The 24,873-nt window shown below is 39.3% G+C and overlaps 1 protein-coding gene across 1 annotated transcript; it reads left to right on the plus strand.

Moving 5' to 3' along the window:
- Positions 1 to 15,694: 15,694 nt before the first annotated feature.
- On the plus strand, positions 15,695 to 19,554 carry irf1b (interferon regulatory factor 1b). Its single transcript, XM_079248034.1, has 10 exons — positions 15,695 to 15,812; positions 16,507 to 16,599; positions 17,070 to 17,169; positions 17,267 to 17,434; positions 17,568 to 17,608; positions 17,817 to 17,949; positions 18,039 to 18,158; positions 18,289 to 18,317; positions 18,515 to 18,629; positions 18,916 to 19,554. The coding sequence occupies exons 2-10, from the start codon at positions 16,513 to 16,515 to the stop codon at positions 19,017 to 19,019; spliced, it is 897 nt and encodes a 298-aa protein (XP_079104160.1). The 5' UTR covers positions 15,695 to 15,812; positions 16,507 to 16,512; the 3' UTR covers positions 19,020 to 19,554.
- The last annotated feature ends 5,319 nt before the right edge of the window (positions 19,555 to 24,873 follow it).

Raw genomic sequence — 24,873 nt, forward strand, 5'->3', positions numbered from 1 at the left:
GTCTTTCTCATTGAGTCAGGTGTCCCGGTGCAGGAGCGGCTCAGAGCTGCAGCATTGACTGCAGAAAGTCGCCGACAATCTGGGAGATTAAGGAGGGAGGGGGGGTTGTAGGGAGGAGGGGGATGACAATATATCTAAGACAGACCACAGTAGGGGAGCCGACTATGTCCAGCAGGTCTTACTGTGCAGATTTTGCCCGACAAGCAGAGACTTGACGAGCTGTCTGTAGGAACAAAGTCAGATAAAGCATCCTTCCTCCTTCTGGATTTTCCACCTTCACCTATTTGGCTGCTGCGCAATGGAAGACAAGCTGACATCAACACGCCTGGATGTCACACGGTCGACATCAAGGTTATTTGGATGAGATGCCTTTTTTATGTTAAAATATGAACCTCACATTTAATATCAACTGAACGCGTTCATTTGGGCTTTTACATTAAAGTCTGCTTGAAACGTAAAGGGGAGTAAAAAAAAAAAAAAAAAAAAAAAAACCCAGTTCATCTGCTGTTACGTAAAACGTGAATCAGGGTGTATAAACAGACTTTCCCCCCAATTTTTTCATTATTGATTTGTTTCAAGGGGGGCTGCTCGGTCGGGTACATCACGCCATTCCTGCCGTCGCGCGCACAGTGACACCGAGTAACCTTGCATCAGAATCACGTGGTACAGTAAGACACTCCCAATGAACTAAAGTAACCTTGAGACAGCCTGACACACAGACACGGTGGATGTGTGGCATGATTTGACACAGATGCAGAAAATTAGAATTACATATATATTTTTTTTTTTTAAATGACTGGACTGTTATTTAAACACGTTAACATGTGCACGTGCCACTCATGTAGCTGCTCCGCCTTTCTGCTAAATTCAGTCCTTGCAGGTGTGGGCATTGGTAAACGGGATGCTACCATCATGTTGTTATGCTACCAAGAAACATACCTTCTAAAATAGGTGACACATTTGGACCAAGGGACCTGTCTCTTTTTGATAGCATTGTAGACAAAAATAGAAGAAAAAAAAGAGAAAAAATCGAGACAGTACGCTAAAATAGCTGTTTGAGCAGGAAATAGACAGGCAAACTTACCAATCTGGTTACAGACAGGGAAGGTTGCAAGGAAATTTTAAAATCTTAATGAACTTACCTGTAATTAGACAGAATGATGTAAAGAGAGGGAAAGCAACTGAGTTTGGTGACAGAAGATTTGCTTAATTTGTTTATTTTGCACAGAGATCAAAGTACTAACAAAGGAAAATACTAGAAAAATCCTATGTTCAGTATAACAGAATTCTCAAATGTTATGATAATAACAGTGGTTCACAAATAAGGGGGGGGGGTTAAATAAAACTTGTGAGTTTTGGCACTGGACAAATTTGTAAAAGCATTATGATGAATCAACAAGAGAGGCCTCAAGTTATTGAAAAAAAGGGAAGAAAATATGATGAAGCATATATGCCCCTGCTTGACCAGTAATAATAATAATAATAATCAGTGGTGGGTGATAAAGAGACCACAGTCTTTGGCATGTATTAAAATATAATCTTGACATTATTGCCATAGATGAAAAGTGGGCTCTGTAAAAAAAAGTTTTTTAATCAGATGGATTGATGGATGGGTGGATGGCGGTATGGGAAAAGTGTCAAATCATTGGCATGCATCAAGCAGAGAAAACACTCGAGAAGATGGGTTGAGAACTGTCTGTGCCTTATCAAAAACTGGAAAGATAGTGGGGAACTCTTGTGTTCCAGGAAGAAATGCAGTTGGAAAAAAATCCTGTATGATGGTGATCCGCCATCACTTAAATATTTGTAATTCCTTTTTGAAAAAAAGGAAAGAAAAAAAAAGCTTGAGAACTCAGGCCTGTGTTTAATAAGTGAAAGTATAAACATTTTCTACACACACAATGCAAAAAGAACTCAAGGGATTGGGACCGAACAACTGTGTAGTGACAAGAAAACCACTTACCAGCTAACCGAAGAAAAAAGGCTACATTTTGCCAGGAAGTGTAAAGATTTTACTCTGGCGCAATGGAAGAAGGCAATGTGATGGGATTCCAGAGTGACGGGAGCATCAGGGTAAAAACAGAGGCGGATAATGTGATGCAATTGGTCAGAACTAGGTTCAACAACATTATGTGTGCAAAGAAGGAGGTCAGCTGATACATGAGCAGGTCATCCTCCCTGATGGCACGGCCAAGATTACAATGCCAAGATTCATCAGGCTCAAATTGTTAAAGTGAAGTTCAGGGAGCATGACACATCGCGTACACATGGACTTACCCCCACTGACATCAGACCTGGACCCCAGTGAGAATATTTGGGACGTGCTGGAGAAGACTTTGCTCAGTGGTTGGACTGTCCCATTACCAATACAAGATTACGGTGACGTGATAGCATCACAAAATTGCTGAACCTTTGTCAGCTGTATATCCACAATGAGAATTTAAAGGGGTCCTATTATGGTATTTTGAGTTTTCTGAGCTTTCTACAGTGTTACAGCGTTGAATCCTCATCAGACATGTGAACGACACTGTATTTTATCAGCTAAACGCATGTTTGAGTTTGGGTTTGAGTTCCAGCACGCTCTCCATTTGGTTTCCATGGTGACAAAAAACGCATCGTTTTAGAGAGTTTTTTCTACTTCGAAATTCTTGTGACGTCCCGGGGGAGAAGGTTCGGTGATTGGTTACCTTCTACTGGTTAACAAGGGCATGTACAAATACATCAGGCGGGTGGAAAACGTGGGATAAAGTTATTTCCAACGATGGCTGGTGAGTTTACCAAAGAGAGACATCCTGCTGCATTCGTTGCTGTGGGTTGCTGTTTTCCACTTCGTTTTCAGGGTCTGATTCAGGTTCCAACATGTAGGGCTGTATGCTATGTGTTGACATGGTATTTTGTTTTTTTTTAATAAGTTCATATTAGCCTAATCCTTCTGTTTATGAGATGTTATAATGACGGCGAAAGCAGGTGCGGTGCGCGCTCCCAATGTAGTGCAGTGGCGGGAGGCGGGGCTTAATGCGGAAGAGTCTCTCTTCCGCATTAAGTCTCTCTTCTGTGGGCAAAACGAGTGGACTCGTTTTGCCCACAGGTTGATCTGACAGCCTACGGAGAGGGTCGGTCTGAAGTAAATACAGCCATTTGTGACAATAACTCAATCAATCCCAGCCCTTCTGGGCTCAGAAATAAAAATAAATTAGCCTGAAATGCACATAATAGTTCCACTTTAAGCTTTGTGACATGGTGCTTTGTCATGCTGGAAGCAGCCATCAGAAGAGGCTACACTGTGTTAAAAAAGAGATGGCGTGGTCAGCAACAATACTCAGGTGGATTGTGGTGATTGAATAATATTCAGTTATAATATTCAAGCAGGGCCAAGAAAACATCCTAAAGACGAATACACCATCAACATCCAGAATTGTTGATGTAAAACAGGATGGACCAATTCTTTCATGTTCTTGATGTCAAATTCTAACCCAACTATCTGAACGTTGCATCTGAAATGGAAGTTCAATGGGCCAGACCAAATCTTTCCAGGTTGGTTCAGCTGGCAGGAGCACCTTGTTTTGTCATCTGCTGCTGCAACCTATCTGCTTCAAGGCTGGAGATGTTGTGCATTCAGAAATGCTGTTGGATACCTTGGTTGTAATGGGTGTTTATTTGAGCTACAGTTGCCTGTGTATCATCTCAGACAGTACCCATTCTCCTCTGACCATTCTCTGTGAACCCTTAGAGATGGTTTTGGTTCCTGAAATACATAGACCAACCTAAATGACATGAACAGGCATGTCATGTTAAAAGTCACCGCTGTTTGAGCTTATTGATGCTCTGTGATTGGCTGAGAAGCTGTTTGTGTTAGCTACCAGTTGAACAGGTGGCCCTAACAAAGTGGCCAGTGAGTGCATATGGAAGGTGGTGTTCATGAACGTTGTCACAAGATATAGAAGAAATGGCAGGTATTAACTTCCCATATACACAACGTGCAAAGGTTTGGCATCCTGTAAATATTTCCATCCATATGTATAAAAGTCAGCACAATGTCTATTCAGGATGAAATAAAAAAAGGAGGACTTCTTATGAATGTTGGCATCCTTAGAGATAAGGGGTCTAAAACATATCTGATGAATCGAATGACGCTTTTACCAGTCTAAATTACTAGCCTGGCAAGCCAGTCTCTCTCGCTGTACCAGCGTATAGTCTGGGGACTCTCTCGCATCAACGGATTTCTAGGGGCGACAAACAAGTGCAGAGTAAACCAATCAGAACAATTTCAGACCTGACGTCAGTAAAGCAGCAGCCTACAATGTCCGGAAGTGTTCAGTAGAGCGAATGCAACAGAAGAAAATAAATATGGCGTGCAGTACAGAAGACATAAATGGCCTGGGTAGCTTTTGCTGTAAAAACCTTAGGCTACATGGCATCATTGGCAACTCTGTGTTGCTTTTTTAAACTTTTTGTAAGTCAGAAACTGAGGCAAAAAGAAACAATAATCCCTGGCTGCAGCCTGGAGAATGGGGCGGGGCTGGATGCCCAATGGGCTTGGTTGGATGTAAAATGGGTGTGACTGGATAACAAATGGGGGGAGTTGGATGTCAAATGGGCGTGAGGTTAGGGTAAGGGTCAGAGTCATAGACTGTATATATAAAGAGATGGACGGAGCCTCTGTGACGTCACCCGTAGGTTTCTGAAGAGCTAAATTGAAGCTCGTGGGCGGTTCCTACTGTCACCATGTTGACAGCGCCATGCGCGTCGTCTCGCCCAGAAAATACAAATATGGGCAAAGAGGTGGAGCTGAGAGGGCAGCCATGAGTGTCATGGTTGATGATTGACATCGAGCAAACTCCGAGCTTTCTGTAGCTAAGAGCTAACCGAACTAATCCGGAGATCACAGGAGCTAACCAGCTAACGGAGGTAAGTGGGCTAAAGCTAAGTCACATTGTTAACAGGCTAAAAACCATGGTTGTTCTACGTTCTTCTGACTTGAAGCGGGAGATCGGGTACCTGTCAATCAAAAGGACACGCTCCTAAATTTGCTGAACTTTGTGATTAAATGACTTCAAACAGGCAAGTTAGAAAAAAATTCACTGCCCTCACAGTTGTCATGAAGGTAAACCTGACCTATAAACCGAAAGTGGATTTTTGAAGCAGGCTGTAAACATGTTAATTTCTGATGTGAAGTTGGCCTTTTTAACATGGGAGTCTTTTGGGATTTGAACTTGATTTGTTTGGGATTTGATTTGTTTTGGAGCCAGCCCCTAGTGGATGAAGGGGGAACTGCAGTTTTATGCACTTATGCACATAGGCTTCACTTTTAACCTCCGGAGGTTGCCGCTCGGTCAGAGTTAGGGTTAATCAAAATGTTGAGGGAGGGTTTGACATCCAACCCCGCCCAATTTCCGGCCCCGCCTCATTCTTCAGGCTGCAGCCAGGACCATCTCAAAAGAAACGAACTCCCGCTATGTCAATGCGCCATCTTGAATGTTTTTAAGAATACATGGTGACGCAAGGGAAGAGACAAGAGTCTCCTCAGATCAACCAATCAGAGCAGCTGATTTGTTTAAGACCGACGCAAATCTCCATGAAGGGGAGGGACTCTAGACTAAGTCGCTCTGTATTGAATGTTTAGATCACTCCAGTCTGGCGTGCCAGACTACTAAATCTCTGGGTAAATTTACAAATATGTCTATATTCTGACAACAGTTTGATTAGGATCTAAGTGTGACCAAGTCACAGCCAGAGATGTATATTATATAGACTTGTTTACATCTTAATCAAAAAGCTTTGCTTTAGGTATTAGATCAGATTCAGTTCAATTTTGTTTGTATAAAATCAATTCACAACTAAAGGCATCTCAAGTCACTTTTACAGATGAAGTCCTTCGTTTTTGTTAAAATCCTCACGAGTTAGATTTAATAATTGTATTCATATGATGCTGATTTGAGACAAGTTTCCTAGCGTAGGAAACCAGTGGACTGCATCAAATCTCCCGAGTTGGAAATAGAAAACTGGATAGACATGTTTTGGGTGACAAATAAACTTTAATAATTCTTGAGTTTTTAAGGATATGATTGTAACAGTGGATGGTAACAAACAATGCAATTACAAGGAAAATGTAATATGTGTGAGAGGTATTAATCATTTTATAATGTGTAATACATAAACCAGATTATGACTGGATGATCCAGTTTGCAAGCAAACTTCCTCCTGGGAATATTCTCTTATTGAAAGTCAGTAGCTTGCTGTGCTTGTGTGGGAAAAAAAACTGAAGCCTTTTATCACTCCTCATATGTTGACCAAACAGTCAATAACAGTGTTGTTTTTCTGACAGTAGAAACTTTCTGTCAGCCTTTTTTTTTTTTTTTAAAAGAAACTGTCCGTCCCCCAAGTCACAATAAAGCTAACAGAAAACATCATGTGTTTTCCGTTGCTGTTTTCTCATCTGAACTTACAGAAAATAGTAATTAACAGGAACAGCAGATAAGATCAGATCTGTGGGACTCATTTTGAGGTCAGAAACTACTTGTGGGAGTACGATAAAGACAAATCAAAGCCCCTGATTGTCTGCAAAATGCCCTCAGAAACAAATAACAGTCTGGTTTAACACGTAGAAATACCTTCCCACACATGGCCTTCATGGATGATTCATCAAAAGAAAAGACTTCCTGCTAGCTCAACATCAAACTATGTGTCTGAACTTTGCGAATAAGCAGCGAAAGAAGCCTGATGCATTTTGGAAATAAGTCCTGCGAATGAACTAAATTAAATTTCACATATTTAAGCAATTTTAAAGGCACTACTCATCCTTTGTTAAGCATGCTAGACTGCTCAGCCTCTGGACTGACGCTGACGTTTTAATGTGGGGAGCATATTTTTGTTTTTGGAAACACACCAGAGACTGGGCATTTAACAATGACAGACTTTCTGGGAACAATTATTGTTAAAGAAATTATCACAAAATGTACAATTATTTGTGCTAATTCATTTCACAACACAATAAATATCCAGTGTCACATGCAATGAATAAAAGTGTACAATTATTTGAGCATATTCCTGTGAAATTCTGAGCCAACTGGAATAACTGAAGTCGTGTCTGCAGGACTTTTGTGGCTCTTAAACTACAACAATAAAGACAGAAAATGCAGAAACAACGTTTTCAATTTCTTTATCATAAACTCACTGAATTAACTATGGTACACAATAAAAGTTTTTTCTCCTCAATAATGTCACTTTTGTGAGTTGCTGTGTGTGTGTGTGTGTGCATTTTCTAAGTTTTTATAGGTTGTGTACACACAGTGTGTGGGTGTGTACATGTACCTGTATGTATGTGTATGGGTGTATGTATATGGTGGTGATGGTGGAGGGGTTTCTAAAAGTGTAAAGTGCTTTTCAAGATTTAATTTAATTTAATTTAATTTAATTAAGATCTTTTAATTTGATTTGATTTGATTTGATTTGATTTGATTTGATTTGATTTGATTTGATTTGATTTGATTTGATTTGGTCGGACACTGAACAAGCAATGCTCCAATCTCATTGGATGGGCTTTTTAATTAGCCGTTCTCCCTTGGATCTGCATTAATAGTGGTTATCACAACATTCATATGGGACAGGACACTATTATTATTTATCCATATTCTTGATCAGCAACATAGACGCATGAAGACTCCTAATCGTGTCTGACTGGAATCTGGTCTACAAGCAGATCTTAAATCCTCATGGGGCTCTGACCATTGGGTTGTGTGAATATGAATGTCCTAATTTGTGAATAATAATAACTCTAAAAGTGACTCCTTTTTGCAACACACTTCCCCAAAAATTGATGAAAAACAGTTTCATTTTGTATCCTCAGTCTTGCACATGCAAAAAGTTTGAAGGTGTTTTGTCTATAAAAAATATGAAAATAAAACTGGCTTTTACCACACCAGAAAAATCTCTGGATCCAGAGGTGATAGCAAATTATAGACCTATATCTAATATCCCGTTTATGTTCAAAATTCTGGAGAAAATAGTCTCAGCTCAACTACCTGCCCACCTAAGCAGAAATAATTTATTTGAAGAGTTTCAGTCAGGATTTAGAGCTCATCATAGCACTGAGACGGCATTGGTGAAAGTTACTAATGACCTTCTTATGGCCTCAGACAAAGGATTTCTGTCCGTACTTATCTTGCTTGATCTTAGTGCTGCATTTGATACAGTCGATCATAAGATTCTGTTAAAGAGACTAGAACAGGTGGTTGACATTTCAGGTGCAGCGTTAAGTTGGTTTAAATCATATTTATCTGATAGACTTCATTTTGTTCATGTAAATGACAAGTCCTCCTCACAAACTACAGTAAGTCATGGAGTTCCTCAAGGTTCTGTACTTGGACCAATACTCTTCACGGTATATTTGCTCCCTTTTGGCAAAATCATTAGACAACGTGGAATAAACTTTCATTGTTATGCAGATGATATATATATATACTTATCCTTTAAACCAGATGAAACAAATCAGCCCGATAGACTACTAAATTGTCTCATAGACATAAAGACTTGACTCTAGAAATTTTCTCCTCTTAAACTCAGATAAGACTGAAGTAATTCTCTTTGGATCTGAAAAACTCAGGGCTAAATTTTCCGGTTTTGTAATGAACCTGGATGGCATTACTTTAGCTTCCAGTGCTACAGTGAGAAACCTTGGAGTAATATTTGACCCTGACCTGTCCTTTGGCCCACATATCAAGCAGGTTACTAAAAAAGCCTTCTTTCATTTACGTAATATAGCCAAAATTAGAGTCCTGACCAGAACCAGCATGAGAGATCATATTTCTCCAGTTTTAGCCTCTCTTCATTGGCTACCTGTTGAGTTTAGAATAGAATTTAAAATCCTTCTCCTTACATATAAAGCCCTCCACAGCCAGGCACCACTATATATCAAAGACCTCATAGTTCCTTACATACCAAGCAGAGTACTTTGTTCGCAGACTGCAGGCTTACTTGTGGTTCCTAGAGTCTCAAAGAGCCGAGCAGGAGGCAGAGCCTTTGGTTATCAGGCCCCTTCTCTTATGGAATAAGCTCCCAGTTAGTGTTAGGGAAGCAGACACCCTCCCCACCTTTAAGACTAGGCTGAAGACTTATCTTTTTGATAAGTCCTATAGCTAGGGATGGTTAGCCTCCCTTAGTGATGCTGCTATAGGTTTAGACTGCTGAGGGACATTTCCTGATACACTGAGCTTCTTTCTCTTTATCTTTATCCCCCCCCCCCCAATAACAGTGTTGCATCATTAACATGTCTCCTGTCTCAGCAGGTCTTTTTGGCTGGGAGTAGCAGTTCCTGTTGTCTGTTGTCTTTCTGTCCTCTTCCCCCCACACAGCAGAGGCAGATGGCTGCCTGTCCTTGAGCCGGGTTCTGCCGGAGGTTTCCTTCCTGTTAGAAGGGAGTTTTTTCCTTCCCATTGTCGCCAGTGTGCTTGCTCAGGATGGGGAATTGAGTTGGACTCAACTCAATCTGTTGGTTTCCTTATATAGGCTATTATGAATTGGAATTATGTTTTCTCCTCTGTCTGTAATGATTTAATGCTATATAAATAAAGTTGAATTGAACTGGAAAATAACTGGAAACGGTTTCATATGGAGAACAACGTAGTTAGTATAAAAACTCTGCAGGAGTCCTTTGAAAAACTGACCTTTAAAGATGTTCAATCATGAGGCTGTCAAATTATAGACTGCACTAAAAAAAAAGAAACATGTTAGACAAGTAGTCTACATGTTTTCAAGCTCTTTATTACAGCACTAAAGATAAAACACTTTACAAAAGACATAAAATCACGACCTGGTGACCCTCCGACAAGAAGACAAACGTCCGTTTAATCATTTAGCAGTATGGCATTATGGCAGTACAATGCCATTAAAGTTGCAGGTCAAAGAAAAGATTAATTAAAAACACAGGAGATGAGGAGACTAGGTGGAATTATGACAGAGGTTGAAATTGGAAGTTGCATAGTCCAAAACGTACCCTTCTGCCTGATGCCAGGTCGGGTTATTAATTACTGAGATGACATGGAAGCCAAGACAAGTTTTGAAGGTTGTCGAACAATAAACTCAATGATTATTTAATCTCTGCCACTTCTCATGCCATGACTTATGAACTGAGGGTGATGAGGGGAAAAGTAGATTTGATAATGTCCAAGGTAATTCAAAGTGCTTCACATAACACATGTAAAAAAGAAGCAAGAAAAACAGTAAAGAGCATGCAACAAATAGCACAGATAGTTTTCTCAGTGCTATTTTTATGGTAATCTTTAGAAACTATCATTTTTATTTGTTTTACTTTTAGAATATTTTCACATTGTGTTCAGTTTAGGCACCTTGCTGTCTTATTTTCAGCAGCAATAAACAACAGTTTTCTCTTGTATTAATACCTCCTTAAAAGTTCATTTGCACTTGTTAAACAAACGAATGGTTATTTAATGTTTTGCCACGTTACAGCTCGGAAACAGTGCACAGACTGGAGAGATGGGGGTGCTAAAATCTGAAACTCTGAGGACACTAATCAGTGAAGTTAATATACAGCATAGCTGTAAATATAACTGATCAAACTTGGCAACACATTCCCTTTGTTTTTTCTTGTATTTTTATTTTTTCTTGTTTCCTGCTGTTTTTTAAAAAAAAAAAAAAAAAAATAAGGAATTCCATCCTTTATTTCCAATCAATTGTCAACAAAAAACAGAAATTTGGTTTGCATGTCAAAACATTTGATTCAGATTGTGAAAACACAACCACGTCTAATATTAGGGGGGGGAGTGGGTGTGTATCCGTGTGTATGTGCGTGTACGGGCGTGTGTGGAGGTGGGTATGTTGGGTGAGAAAAAAAGAATTTCAAAGAGGTGTTAATCATATTTTAATAGGTTTTTAAAATAAACTTCAAAGCATGCTACAGGTCTAAATAAGCAGTTTGGCAGATTTTAGCTTTTCAACTTATAAACATACATAAACAAACCTAAAACATGCAACCATCACGCTGATCCATAAAACAGTGTCGTCGGGTAACACATTAGTCCTAAAGTGGGTGTTTTGGAAGGACCTGACCCTTTGGGGCAAAACATGCTGATATATAACTCTTTATTCAAATAGACATTGATGAATAAATAGTCCTGACCACTCAATGACCTTTCAGTCAAAGCCATCCATGACAGCTTTAAGCAGTTTCTGAAGCACAGCTCTTATAAAGCCATCACTTGTTAAAGTTTAACAGTGAAAGCTTTTGACTGCTGAGGCCTGTTCCAGAAACGACTCTGAGACAAAAAAAAAAACTCTGGATTTGCTCTGAATTTCAACAAAACATGTTCTCAAACAGGCTTTTGGTTTGTAGGATGGGTGGCGGTGGTTTGTTTCCACTTTCTGTTGTAAAGCGAAGTCAGCATTTCTTTGTTTGCACTTCTGAATCTGTCTTTACAGATGCTACAGAAAGCTTAGAACAAAAAAAAAAGTCTGTCTGTGAGTACTGGGTTTATTTAGTTCTTATAAGATTTCTGTGCGTTGTTTTCTTAGTCTGTGCTTTTGCGTTCATGCACACCGTTATTTTCTTTTCCTCTGCATGTTTTGATACGAGTGAGGTCTTTGTTTAAATTTAGTTCTGGGTCATCCTGACATGTCCTTCTTGCCTCATTGTCATGTCTTTGTGCTCTTTCTCTTCTTTGTCGTCAACGAGTCGTCGTGTTAAATTGGTGGCCTTGGTTGATGCTGCGGTTCTTCACCTCCTCAGTGTCAGCCAGTGTGTGTGTGTGGCTTGTTTCTGTAAAGGATAGAAACAAATGTTTGTGACTGAGGCCAAAGTTTTGTGACTGCATGTAACAAATAGATTACGTTCAAATAAACTAACTTTTGTAAATGAGTGTGTTGAGTTTTCTGTATCTTGACTGAATACACTCCTTCATATGAACTGGATCAGCAGGACACTGATCCATCAACACTGTGAATGAAGAACAACTGCTCCACTTCTTGAGCTAGAGCTCCCCCATCATGACTACAGTGAGGAAAAATGCATTTGCAGCTCAGGAAAACATTTAAAATAAGGGTGCAAGGTAGAACATAGCTGAGCGCCATGTACTCTGAATTTGATCCAGTGACTCTTTGCTTCATCTCATCCCTCCCCCTCTCTCTTTACCGCCTTTCTGTCTACTTTGCATTGTGTAGAAAGGCCACTAGAGCCCACAAAGAGCTTTAAACAAACAACTTTGACAAGTTATAATAGAACTAAAGCACACAAAGCAAAGCAAAACAAAACATTATGGCGGCATATGTGGCATATGTTCACAGGCTCTCCACAAAATTACCAGTGAATTTCACACCCACACACCCATACCCACACACACACACACACACCCACACACAGACAAATATATCTGGTCATTATAAAGCATCTCGCTCAAACAACATTGCTCTTTGACTGGAAGATTGGCCTGCAAGGGAGGGGAACTGAGGATGCCATGGTTGGTCATAAACATAAATAGTTCCAATTTCTGCCTTCTGTAACTCTGTTAAATTCAGTTAGGTTCAATGGGGATGTTTTGAAGATAAATAATAGATTTTATGGAGACACTTTTTGGAAATAAGTTGACGCCCTTAGAATTAGTCACTTTAGAGTCAATAATCATCAAATGTGTTTAAAAAAAAAAGAGCACATTTATATGGCAGCTCTTATAATAAACATTTTTAACTTCTGCTGTAACCATGTTTTAAATATTCATATCAGTATTTATGAATAAAATGTTTAGCAGATGTTTAAGTTTCTAATGAGCTCAAATGGCACAAGGTGCCCCCCCTCCCAGCAAGACAGTCAACATTTATTAGCTATAACAGCAGTGCTGTGTGAGTTACTGTAAAATTGACTTCTTATTTGAATTCCAAGTCAAAGAAAGTTATTAGCTCATCATTAATAAATCCTTGAACAGGTTCATCCACTAGAGGGCTGCTGTGAGTGGAGTTTATGGAGACAGAAAACATGGATCTGATGTAAGGTATTTATGCTTTGTCAGCTTTTCTGTCCTTTTCTTTGCTTTCTCCATCTCACTTATACTTCCATTTATGAGCTGAATTTCATCCAAATTATCTATGTTTTCCCAACCCAGTCTCACACATACAGTTCGGGCAACAAAAGTTTCATATAACATAAGAAGACAGATAATTTCACGTTTTGTGCTATTTTAACCACAGAACAAACGAAAACATGGTGGGTTATTGCTGCATATGAACCCAATAAGAGCCAAATACCTGCAGCAGGAGACGGAAAACTAGTCACATAGCGCTGCTGTGCCACTAACACACATACACAAAACTGAATCAGTCCTTGAGTAAGAGTTGTTAAAGGAATGTATAAATAAATGAATAAATAAATAAATAAATTGTAGTGTTTTCTTCTCCAAACCTTTACTAGGTTGGAGTGAAACTGCGTGGCAAACGCGTGACAGCTTTGACTTGATCCTGTGTCAGTAAGCTGTCAAAGCAGATGGTCCAGAGGGACACTGGACACTCAAGCGGCTTGTCTCATGCCAAGGCTTCAAATTACTGTTTCACTCATTCAAGTGGCCTGAATAATTAGATCCAATATACTCAGAAACAAATTCTCCAAGATGTTGTCAGCGTGCTTAAAACACAGGAAATGTGATGGTCCAGCTGTTTTGTAGAAATTTGCTATTTTTTAGTCACATGACAGATTCTGCAGCAAAAACCGGCATGTCTATTTGGGTTGTTGGTGGACCTCAAATAGCTCAAAGTTTGTAATAATCATCATCGTGATACATAGAAGCTAATAATACAAAGTGAAACTGGATATGGACTGTACATTTAGCCTGAACTCTACTGGATTCCTGTAACTCTCCCATTTCAGTGCTCGCTGCAGAGCTTGACTGACAAGTGACAAAAGAAAACAATAAAAGGGTGGAAAATGGGGATGAATTTCCCAACTGAAGTCCAGATTCGTGTCTTAATTGGAAAATCCCACACACTTGACAGCCGAGTGAAAACTCCGCAGGAAAACTCCCTGCCATCCCCTCCCTGGTGGCGCGCGCGCGCGCGCACTCGATGCGCAGGTCAGACACAGACAGCCAAAGGCACACGTGCACGCCACAGCGCGCGGGAAGCCCCTCAACGGACTGCAGGAGGAGATGCGACAAGGGAGCTGCGGGGTTTCCCAAATTTTTCTGTGCGTGCGCTCATGCTTTTGTATATTATACCCCTCTGCGTGCTCGTTTGGTACAATGACGCAACAATAAATAGTAAAAGAGGACAAAAGAAAGAAATTATAACAATATGCATCATATTTCTGATCATTGTTATTAACCCACTTGCATTTTACACCTCATATCTTGACATAAAGCTTAATGAGGGTGAATTATGGTCCCACTCCGGCCGTTGGCGGGGAAGTGTAAACGTGTAACGTGTGTGAAACTCAGCAGACCGTGTGTGTTTGTGTGTGTGTGTGTGAGAGAGAGAGAGAGAGAGAGAGAGTCCACGCAACTGCTGCTTCCGGATCTAGGTTCCCAGTCGACTCTGCATAGTGCACTCAGCCGATACTGTGTTACTGGGAGAAAGTCTGTGCCACACCGCCCCCAAACTGTAGAAAGAAATTACTACATCATTTCTCGTAAATGCCTGACTTCTTAGACTGGCTGCTGTTTATACTAAAGGGCTTGTCTCGCGCACGTGTTTATCATGCCACAATGTTGGCTGAACTTTGTCATGTTGAAGGAGAGCACGTAGGATGAGAGTCAAAGCAAAGACTTTGGCTTACTTTGCAAAACTTTTCCCCCCAAACAACACAATGATTACTCTTTATTGTATTTTAACAACAGCTGTATCACCGTTTTTGCAAGTTATAGGACTAATATACAATAGGCTAATAATGATAATGACAATCAACTTGTAGTGATTTACTGTCTAATTCATATTTAACAACGAGTTTTGCTTATGTGATAATAATTGTAGACACCTACATCTGTAAAAAATACAGATTCCATGCAAAGCGTGCTCTACATATTTGCACATGCAAAAAAGACAGACTTGTACATTTCACTCATGTTTGGGTTCAGGATCTACGTGAAGCAGGCAGCTGAGCTCAGCTGCACTTCCCTCTTGCCTTCAACAACGTGATTTCTGGGAAAGCTCTGCTGTTGTAGTGAGGCTCAAAAGCGCATGCGCGAAGCACGCTGTAAAAAATTGTCACCCTGTTCTTATTTTTATTATTTCGTCATGCAGCCAGACTTCAAAACGGTTTTTGATTAATAATTATTTTTTTTACTATAATTATTTATTCTTTTTTTATTATTATTTATTTATTTTATTTATTTTTTTACGTTTCTGTTTTGTTGCAGTGACAATAACTTTAAAAAGATCATTGAATAGTTATTACTGTCTGAACCTCTACAATAGTAATTAACTTTTTAAAAAAAAGGAAAAAAGGAAGGGAAACACTCCTGACATGCATGGATATATCCTGCTTTAGAAAACACCTACAAAATTATTTCCAACATTAAATTCCAGGCATGACACTTTGCTCCGCCTTCCCGGTGATTTTCAAACCCTTCTCTCTCTCTCTCTTTTTTTTATAGCGGTCTCTCTCTTCATTTTTTTAATTCAGTGCCGAGGAGCCGGGGAATACCCGCGGAACCGGGTAGCCTATATAAATACCTGCTTCTCTGAACTGTCAGTGCTTAGTTCAACAGAGGTGTCCAACAGGATAACTTGGGAACTGGAAGCTGCTCCGTACCGAACTCATATCAGCTGGATTATCTTTTGCTCATCTTTTTTATTCTCCCATCTTAAAGGAAAACAAGCCTGTAAGTGACTCGATTTTATACGATCACTTCTCTTCAAGGAAAAGATGTTACAAGTTTGCGTTTTTTTATTTTTCATCGTTGCTCTCTGTTTTTCTTTCTTTCTTGCAAAACCCAGTAAAGTATAAGAGCGACAACGTCGGAGGACGCTGTAACGTTGACTTGTCCATTGACAATCTGCTTTTTTTTGTCGCTCACGTTGCATTGAATGGGAGTCTTGCTGACTGTACTGAAGGCACAGACCGACTATTTTCCCGCTGGCGTGCAAATGAAGCGCATGCCAGCAGGAAAATAACGTAAGACAAGATGCTTCGGTTCGCTTTCTGCGCAAAAAGTCTAAATTTGGCTCTTGTCTGCTTGAATAGAAAACAAAAACTTTTTTTTTCCTCTAGAATAATAATTTTTTTTTTTTTTTTTTTTTTTTTTAAAAAGCAGCCAGTTGTAACTTTGTAACTCAGCACAAACGCCCCCATCCGCGCGCCCTGCACGTCCCGTGAACTCTTCCTCACCCCCTCTGCGCGACAGGCAGCAGTAATAAATCTAAGCAGAGGCGGATGGGTGTGTGTGTGTGGGTGGGGGGGGGGGATACGGGGGGGGGGGGGGGGGGGGGGGGGGATACACTACTGTATATCAAGCCCTGCATTCCTCATTCAGCTAAACATTTTGCTCCTCTTTCCTCTCTCGCTGAATGTTTTAGGCAAACATGCCTGTCTCAAGAATGAGGATGAGGCCCTGGCTGGAGAAGATGATCAATTCAAACGCCATCGCCGGCCTGACTTGGATGGATAAGGTAAGAGTCTCCGCGCACTGAACCGATTTGGGAAAGTATAATGTAGTGTGCATCTGCTCCCAGTATGATGAAATGAGTACAGGTGTAGACGTTTCAAAAAGCATTTCTTGTATTTGATGGATCAGCTCATCGAGTTAAGTCTCTATGAAGCTTTTTGGTGCTCAGCTGACACGCATTTGCATGTTCCACTAGGAAGTGGCTTGTTTTTGAGTCGGGATGCATTCATAGCATTTACCAAGACTGTTACAAGACTTAGAGAGTAATTGATGTTTGGTCTCTGCTTTGATGATATTTTATTGTATTCTGTTAAAATGTGATCTTTAAGTTGGTAATGGCACACAAGAGAAAATTTAGTCTCTGAGTTTAATAGTTTTTTTTTTTTTTTTTGTTAAACATCGGCATGAATTAAGTTGTATATTAACAAGCTACCCTGATTTTTCTAACAAAGCATTGCTATTTTTATTTTTCAGGAAAAGACAATGTTTTCAATTCCCTGGAAACATGCAGCTCGACATGGTTGGGAGCTGAATAAAGACGCATGTCTGTTTAAGGAATGGGCCATCCACACAGGTAAGCAAGCGCTGACAGACACGGCTTCTCTATGGAAACAACGTTGGTCTTTTTAGGCTCGAAAAAATACATCAAGTAATAATATTTATGTCTGCAGGAAAATACAAGGAAGGCCAGAGTTGTGACCCCAAAACCTGGAAAGCCAACTTCCGCTGTGCGATGAACTCGCTGGCTGACATTGAGGAGGTGAAGAACCGCAGCATCAACAAAGGCCACCAAGCTGTGCGTGTCTTCAGGATGCTGCCTCAAACCCCCAAATGTAAAGGTAGGACTTCTGGCAGGAAGTGTCAGAGCATGTTTTTACATGTCGGTAAACATTTCTGCGCTGTGTTTTTTTTTTTCTACCATCGCTTGTAGTGAGACCGATGTAATCGGAATATTTTCTCTCCTCTTTACAGATAAACAACGCAAAGTGAGGGAGACAAAGCAAAGGAAGAAGGTAAATACAGTAGATGTTGTGCCGGTGCCACTACTACACACTTTGCAGGAAGTCAGAGGCTTATTCAAATTACAGCACAAACACATTGACCTAGATGCGACTATGTAAATAGTATCCTTGCAGGAAACTTTAAGTGACACGCATGATTCTTTTTTCTACTTTTTAATGTTAAAATTGTATTAAATGTGGCTTTTATTTGTATCTGCAGAACACAATGGTGAAAATGGAGGATGACACAGACTACAGTGACACTCGGTCTCCTGCGAATGCATCCCTACCGGATGACAACTCATCCACACAGGAAAACACCATCGACAGCACTGTGATGGCTGAACAGGAAGGTGAGTGAGAACGTTTTTAGAAACTTTCAGAGTTCAGGCAAATAAACAGAGTTGCCAGTGTACTTAATGTTGTTTTTTCATCATTGCAGAGTTTTCTTTAGAGAATCCAGCTGACATTCCTGATTGGTCTATGTCCATTGAAATTGGTCCAGAACCTTTTACACACGGCCTCCCCCCCAGATTCGAGGTTTCCCCTGATCACAGCCCTGGTAAGATAACAACTGATGTATACAAATTTGCAAATGAATACATTAGGATTTGCTTTTTCTGTTCATATTGTTGCACCATACTCATTTGCTCTTTTATCTCCTTCCCTCTTTCCTCACTGTGATCCTCCAGTTTACAGCTACAGCGAGGACATTATTAAGGTAAGCATGGCTTTAAGGTCTTACTCTTACCTGCATGCATTTTCATTGTCAGGAATACCCATGTTTGTCATGTTCTGCCTATTTGGCTTGTTTAACAATAACGTCATAACAATATTACTGACTATAAAGATTACTTGAAATGCTAAAGTCCACTTGGACAAAATACAACCATACTCAGTCCGGTGTTGCTCTTACAGATTTGCGAGCAATTGGAGAAAGAGACACAGTGGACTTACAGTTCAGACTGCAATGGGTTCCTGAGCAATGAAGTATGCACCAGTCCAGGAAGCCAGTGGAGTGACTCCTCTTCAGGTAAATATTGTTAGTTTATGACTCTGATGACTAAAACCAGCTTGATTTAGTATATAACTTAATGATGGTCATTCAGCTACATTGTTTTTAGGTAGATTTAATAGTAGTTTGTCATGTAAACATGACATTGTCACTCAGTATTTGAAATCAAACACACATGGTCAGGTTTTGCACGCAGTCTGGAAAAAATAAAAGCATAACAGGTGTTAGTCAGTATTTACCCACTTCCCACTATGTGCGACTGTTTTCAGCCTTCATTCATGGTGGATTTTTCTGCTTGTTTTAGACCTAGACGACATCCCCCAGTACACAACTTTGGGCACAGACTTGGGAAACTCCACAGATGACATCTGGAGCAACTTTTTTCCGCCGACACTTTCCCTGCTTTGAGGCGTCCTCAAACCTGGACAGGAAAGTGCTTGGACACTGAACTTTTGTCAAAAAAAAACAAAAAAAAGCTCTTCCTGTCCACCATCTATCAGCTCCACTCCCTCACCCAAGTCAACATCCCCTCCAGCATCGACACATTAAGCTAAACCACCATCCACTCCCCTGTTTGTTGGAGCATCTATCTCATCGATTATGTGAAGTTACGAAGCGGCCTGCCGTGCTTGTGGAACACAATGCAGTTGTTCACTGTCTATGCTTTTGGCTGGTTCAAAGCTCAGATGGGACATTACATTGCCAACATCCACCCTAGGAGGTAGACCTACCTCAACAGCAAATAGGCTATCATTTGTCACTTTTGGCATTTAACAGGTAGTTACTTTCTAGTGTAAAAAAAAAAAAGAAAAAAGAACACTGTTTTTTTTTATCCGTTATCTACCAGTTAGGTTAAATGGGAAAAAAAAAAACGCATTCTTCCCTGTCATCTTTCTTCACACTGCTAGAATATGTGGTGATAGTCCTTCTTACTTGTGCCTTGTGTCCGATGATGTTTCTGTATATATTTGTTCAGTTTTATTTGTGTTTTTTTTAATAAAATAAAAAAGATCTTGTAAAAATCTGGATATGTGGCGACTATTTACTCCTACAGAAGTATTTAAACACACTATCCTGTTATGATACAAACCACCAACACACATGGAAAAGGTAATCTTAAGGCAACAAAGTAACTAACAGAATTGCTCTTTAATATATTTATTGGATTTATTTTTATCTGAATCTCAAATTTCCCATTCTTTTATTATATGAAATGTTTTATCCTGAAAAGGTTTTGCAAAACTTATCATTAGAAATACAATTAAAGTCACACCTCTAATTTATGTGTATTGTAATAGAAGTAAAAAAAAAAAAACTGTATTTAACAGTTAGCCCATGTGACCTACACATGCTTGTTCTTGAATGATGTTTCTAAAATAGTTGTGAATAATTGCAAAATGCATGTTTCCTTCCCCATTTGGGATTTCCCTGTAATCCCCAGTGATTTGATGGCAGTGTCATTGTGACACGTCGAAAGCACTAAGCGAGCATGACTTTAAAGACTTTAAACTAGTGACTGAGAGGCTGCTGTCTTCACAAGCTTTCATAAGCTGTAAACATCTATATAGCCATTCACAAACCAGTACAGACAGCTCACCTGCAACTCATTTAAACTTCTAAACCACAAGATTCCTTGTTTTTTTCTCTTCTGCTTTGTTTGGGAAGATCTATGAACAGATACACAATCAAGTTAGACCCACATCCTGAAGCTTAAATGAAAGAAGTCCGTCCTCCGCTCTCTTAATGGTTGAGTACCTGAGTTAACTGTTGCTGCTATTTAATTATACCCAGTTCACAATGACATTAGTGGATAAACTGTGATGCTAAATACACAATTTTCTTTTAATTCAGCTGTCACACTGAACATCTAAATGATAGCAGGTTGTGACATGTTTTATAACTGATTTCATGAGGGTGAACACTTTGATGATATCATAAAAAAAGCCCTGTACGTGCAAGAGTTCATGCTCTGAAGTTTGTACTTACGGGAATGTGATTTAAATGTCAGAATACTTTTGTTAACTGGGAAACGAGTAGTCTTTACTTTAAAGATTAACTAATAAAATCAGTGTAAAGACACAATACTATTATATCAATTTTAAGGGAATATGTCTCATTTAGAACAGGGTTTCATCAACTGAACAAGAACCAAAACAACAAAACAAAAAAAAAAAACAAAAAAAAAACCAAAACAGATGTGAAACAGACGTCAATTTGCTGCATGTTGATAAATTTTGCTTAACGTACATTATTGTACATTTTTTTATGATACCATGTCGGTTTCAGTCCCACGAATAGTTTCCCTCAAAGACAGACAACCATCCTCACACTGGTCTTCCTTTTCTTCTGCAGAATCACGGCTGAACAGCATCAGCTTACACTGTTGTCCTGAAAACGGGAAGAGAAACAGTCAAGATTAACCACATTTTTTGTTATGTCGGACAGCAAAAATGCCTCCTTGAAGAAGCCTTGTGGTTAGAATAGTTTTGTTTTTAAAAAGCCTGATTAGACCTAGAAAAATATAAAAACAGAAGCGAATGCATTTTTTTCCCCTCAATTTTCCCTTTAAAATATTCAAATGCAACATTTATGAAAGGTTATAGTCAAAATTGTAAAAAAGAGAAATAATGGGAAGTTTTGGTTCTGGGTGAAATAATTAGTTAAGCCTTTAAAACATAGCCAGAATAATAATGGTAATTTTAACTTTATCAAAACAAAACTCAGAGACAGAGTAAAGCAACACAAAGAAATGATCAGCATTTATAATATTAAAACTATTTTACAGTATAGCTATGGCAGTTTTTGCAACAGATGTCACTTTTTCAATTTTGATTACATTTGCATAAAAACTGATATTCAAATGGAAAAAAAATTACTTCATCTACCCTATGTTGTGACATGCTATGTAATGGGTTGATGTTAAACCGATTAATCATACTACAAGCCCTCTTAAGCCAGTTTTCATTGGATATATTTCTGTATGATTTACATTTTTATAACTTATAAAATGAGTTGATAAAAACACTTTCTGCTTTTCATCCTGGTGCAGGAACCATGAAAATATAGAAAGTATGAAAGATTCTTTCCATTTCAGAAATATATTTTTATGCTTTAGAAACTTGCCTGCTATGTATTCACTTAGAATAATTCTAAATCCATATATATCTTTTACAAGTTGTGAATACATTAAGTAATTGTTTCAACAACTCTTTCAAATGATTTACTGTGCATATTGAATTACAAATATGAAATACTAAGTTCCTGCATAAATTCCAGCAGCACAAAATTTACATTGCTGAATAAAGATTTTTGGGAACAACATTAGCTTTAAATAAAAAAACTATTCATGTAGATTATTTTAAGAAGCAATGTCAAATTATTATTATTATCATTATTATTATCCCCAATTTATATTTATATCCACAAAGTGTCACCTTTTGTTTGTAAAAACAGCAACAAACAAAAATCAGAATATGCAGATATTTACTGTTTCTCGTCCTCTCATTACGTTCTTAGAAATAAATATTTTAGAAAATTGTACTAGACATTAAAAGAATAAGTAATACATTGTAAAATACATTGTAAAATTGATATGTACCTACTTGTTAATCATGAAGGTGATACATTTTTTTTAAATGAATAATCAATTAGTCAATTTAAAAAAAAAAAAAAACATACAGGGTGAAATTATCAGCAAAGGAATCTGAAGTGCCAAATGTATCCAAAAAAAATGAACACAAAGCCAAACACTGTAGACACACAATTGTATGCGGAGCCAGTTATTATATACCACACACATATATTATACCATTTGTGACAGCACCAAACCTAAAATCAGCAACTGCTAATTTTGTCACAGTTTAGTATTCTGTTTGGATGAACACCCTGGCATGAGACCAGTTACACCACCATACAGTTTTTTACCAGCAGGGCCGCAGTGGCTCCGACAAAAACGGATTTGGAAGGGGGCAAAAAGGCATGACCACTACCGTGATACAAAAGTAGAAACCAGTTTGATGGGATCTATGGGACACAATCCAACTTACATAGACTTAACCAATCACACACAGCACCCAAGTGAGCTCCATCTAACGTCCCAATACTTTTGGACGTTGTGTGTTCATGCCCCGACTTGCCAGGGCTCCTGGCAGTATGAGAAACACCTGCAGCATTTCATACGATTGTGGTTAGTGATCATACATAAATATCATACACACACACACACACACTGTCATCATAAGTAGCAGGAATCAGCCTAAAGACCAGACTTTGCAGAGACTTTTATGTCATTGTTGGATTTTCTTTCTGCTTTTTTAAATTAATACAAAGTCGCATCACAAAACAACCAGACCAGTCTAAGACTGACACTGCCATGTCTAAATCACCCCTTTAGGTGATAAAGTTGCAAAATTCTCACAATCACCAGAGCTTATTTCCAGACTGAGCTTAAAGCTGTTACAGCTTTTCACTGCTGGGTAGCAGACATGAAGCACCACCTGCCACCATGTAGCAAAAAACAAAACAAACAAAAAAAACCTGATCTAAACACTGATACATATTGTTTTTGGAACTGCACAATGGCATAATGGTTAGCACTATGGCCTCACAGCAAGAAGGTAGCTCTATCGTGCCTCGGCTACATGGAGGCATGAATAATGGGCTTTCTGTGTGTACTTCCATGTTCTCCCTGTGTGTGCGTGGGCTCTCTCTGGCTTCCTTCCACCGTCTACAGACATGCTTGTTAGGTGAATTGGTGACTTTAAAAATGTCCAAACGAGTGAGTGTGAGCGTGAATAGTTGTTTGTCTCTCTGTGCTGGCCCTGTATAGAGTGTGTACTGTACTTTATGAATAAAGTGGATTGGAAGTAGGCCGTCCGATGGAATGGCAACCTGTCCAGGGTGTACCCTGCCTCTCGACCAGTGATTGCTGGGATAGGTTCCAGCTTCCCACAACCCTGAATTGCACAGTTAAGATAAATCTAATATGGCTGCCAATGACGCCACCTTATGAAGATAAGTAATTTCTCTGGCATCACAAACACTGGTTCGTAGTTAACTTTTTTTTTTTTACTGTATGCCTTAAAAACTTGAAACAACAGAACATGTATGTTCTTTATCTCACCAAAATAATGATTACTCAATAAGTAATCATATTTATTACACACAGACATGTAGCCTCAATGAGTGTGAACTTTACACCTGTGTGACACACAACAGCCCTGTATGGTGACAATACACACTGAGTTGTGATCTGATACTGTTTCCAAAACAAACAACCAAATGGTGACTGTGTTGCAGAGTTTTTCTACCTACAGAAACCTATCCATCACTGAGCAGAACTATAACATCCACGTTGGATCTGTTTGTTTCTCTGGACCCTAAATATAATGTTTCCTCTTGAGCAAATCAGCGTAAAGCAAAAAGTAAATGGGAAGGATCTACGGCTGCAACAATGCTGAGAAAGTGTGTGTGCAAGTCACCTTTAGTTGCAGCGCACTTAAAATAAGATTAATTAAAGTGCCACAGAACAAATATCAGAATCCAAAAAGGTAAAGATCCTGTTAGATTCTGTCTTATGCCTGGACTGAGTTTTCCCCTCCTTGATTCTGAATAATTTACCTAACTTCTTTCTGTCATGCAGCCATTATCTATTGCTGGATTTACCTTTTTATATTTATTATATTGAAATAATATATTGTTTAATATTTATCTCCTGCTCTCGCAGTTTTGCAAGTTACTTTTTTGTTTTTAGATAAGTGTAATTTAGACTTGAAGTGAGGATGGTCCGTTCGGTTGTCGAATCTCGGATTGAGGAGGAGCAGTGTGGTTTTCGTCCTGGTCGCGGAACAGTGGACCAGCTCTATACCCTCTTTGGGATCCTGGAGGGGGCATGGGAGTTTGCTCAACCAGTCTACACGTGCTTTGTGGACTTGGAGAAGGCGTTCGACCATGTCCTCCGGTGTGGGGGGTACTCCGGGAGTATGGGGTACTGGACCCCCTTGTATGAGCTGTATTGTCCCTGTACGACAGGTGTCAGAGCTTGATCTGCATTGGCAGCATGTCGGATTAGTTTCCGGTGAGGGTTGAATACCACCAAGGCTGCCCTTTATCGCCGATTCTGTTCATAACTTATATGGACAGAATTTCTAGGCACAGCCGAGGTGTTGAGGGATCCGGCTTGATAGCCTTAGGATTGGGTCTCTGCTTTTTGCGGATGACGTGGTCCTGCTGGCTTCATCTTGCCATGATCTCCAGCTCTCAC

This window comes from Telmatherina bonti, assembly GCF_933228915.1.
Source record: "Telmatherina bonti genome assembly, chromosome: 10".
NCBI classification, from domain to species: domain Eukaryota; kingdom Metazoa; phylum Chordata; class Actinopteri; order Atheriniformes; family Telmatherinidae; genus Telmatherina; species Telmatherina bonti.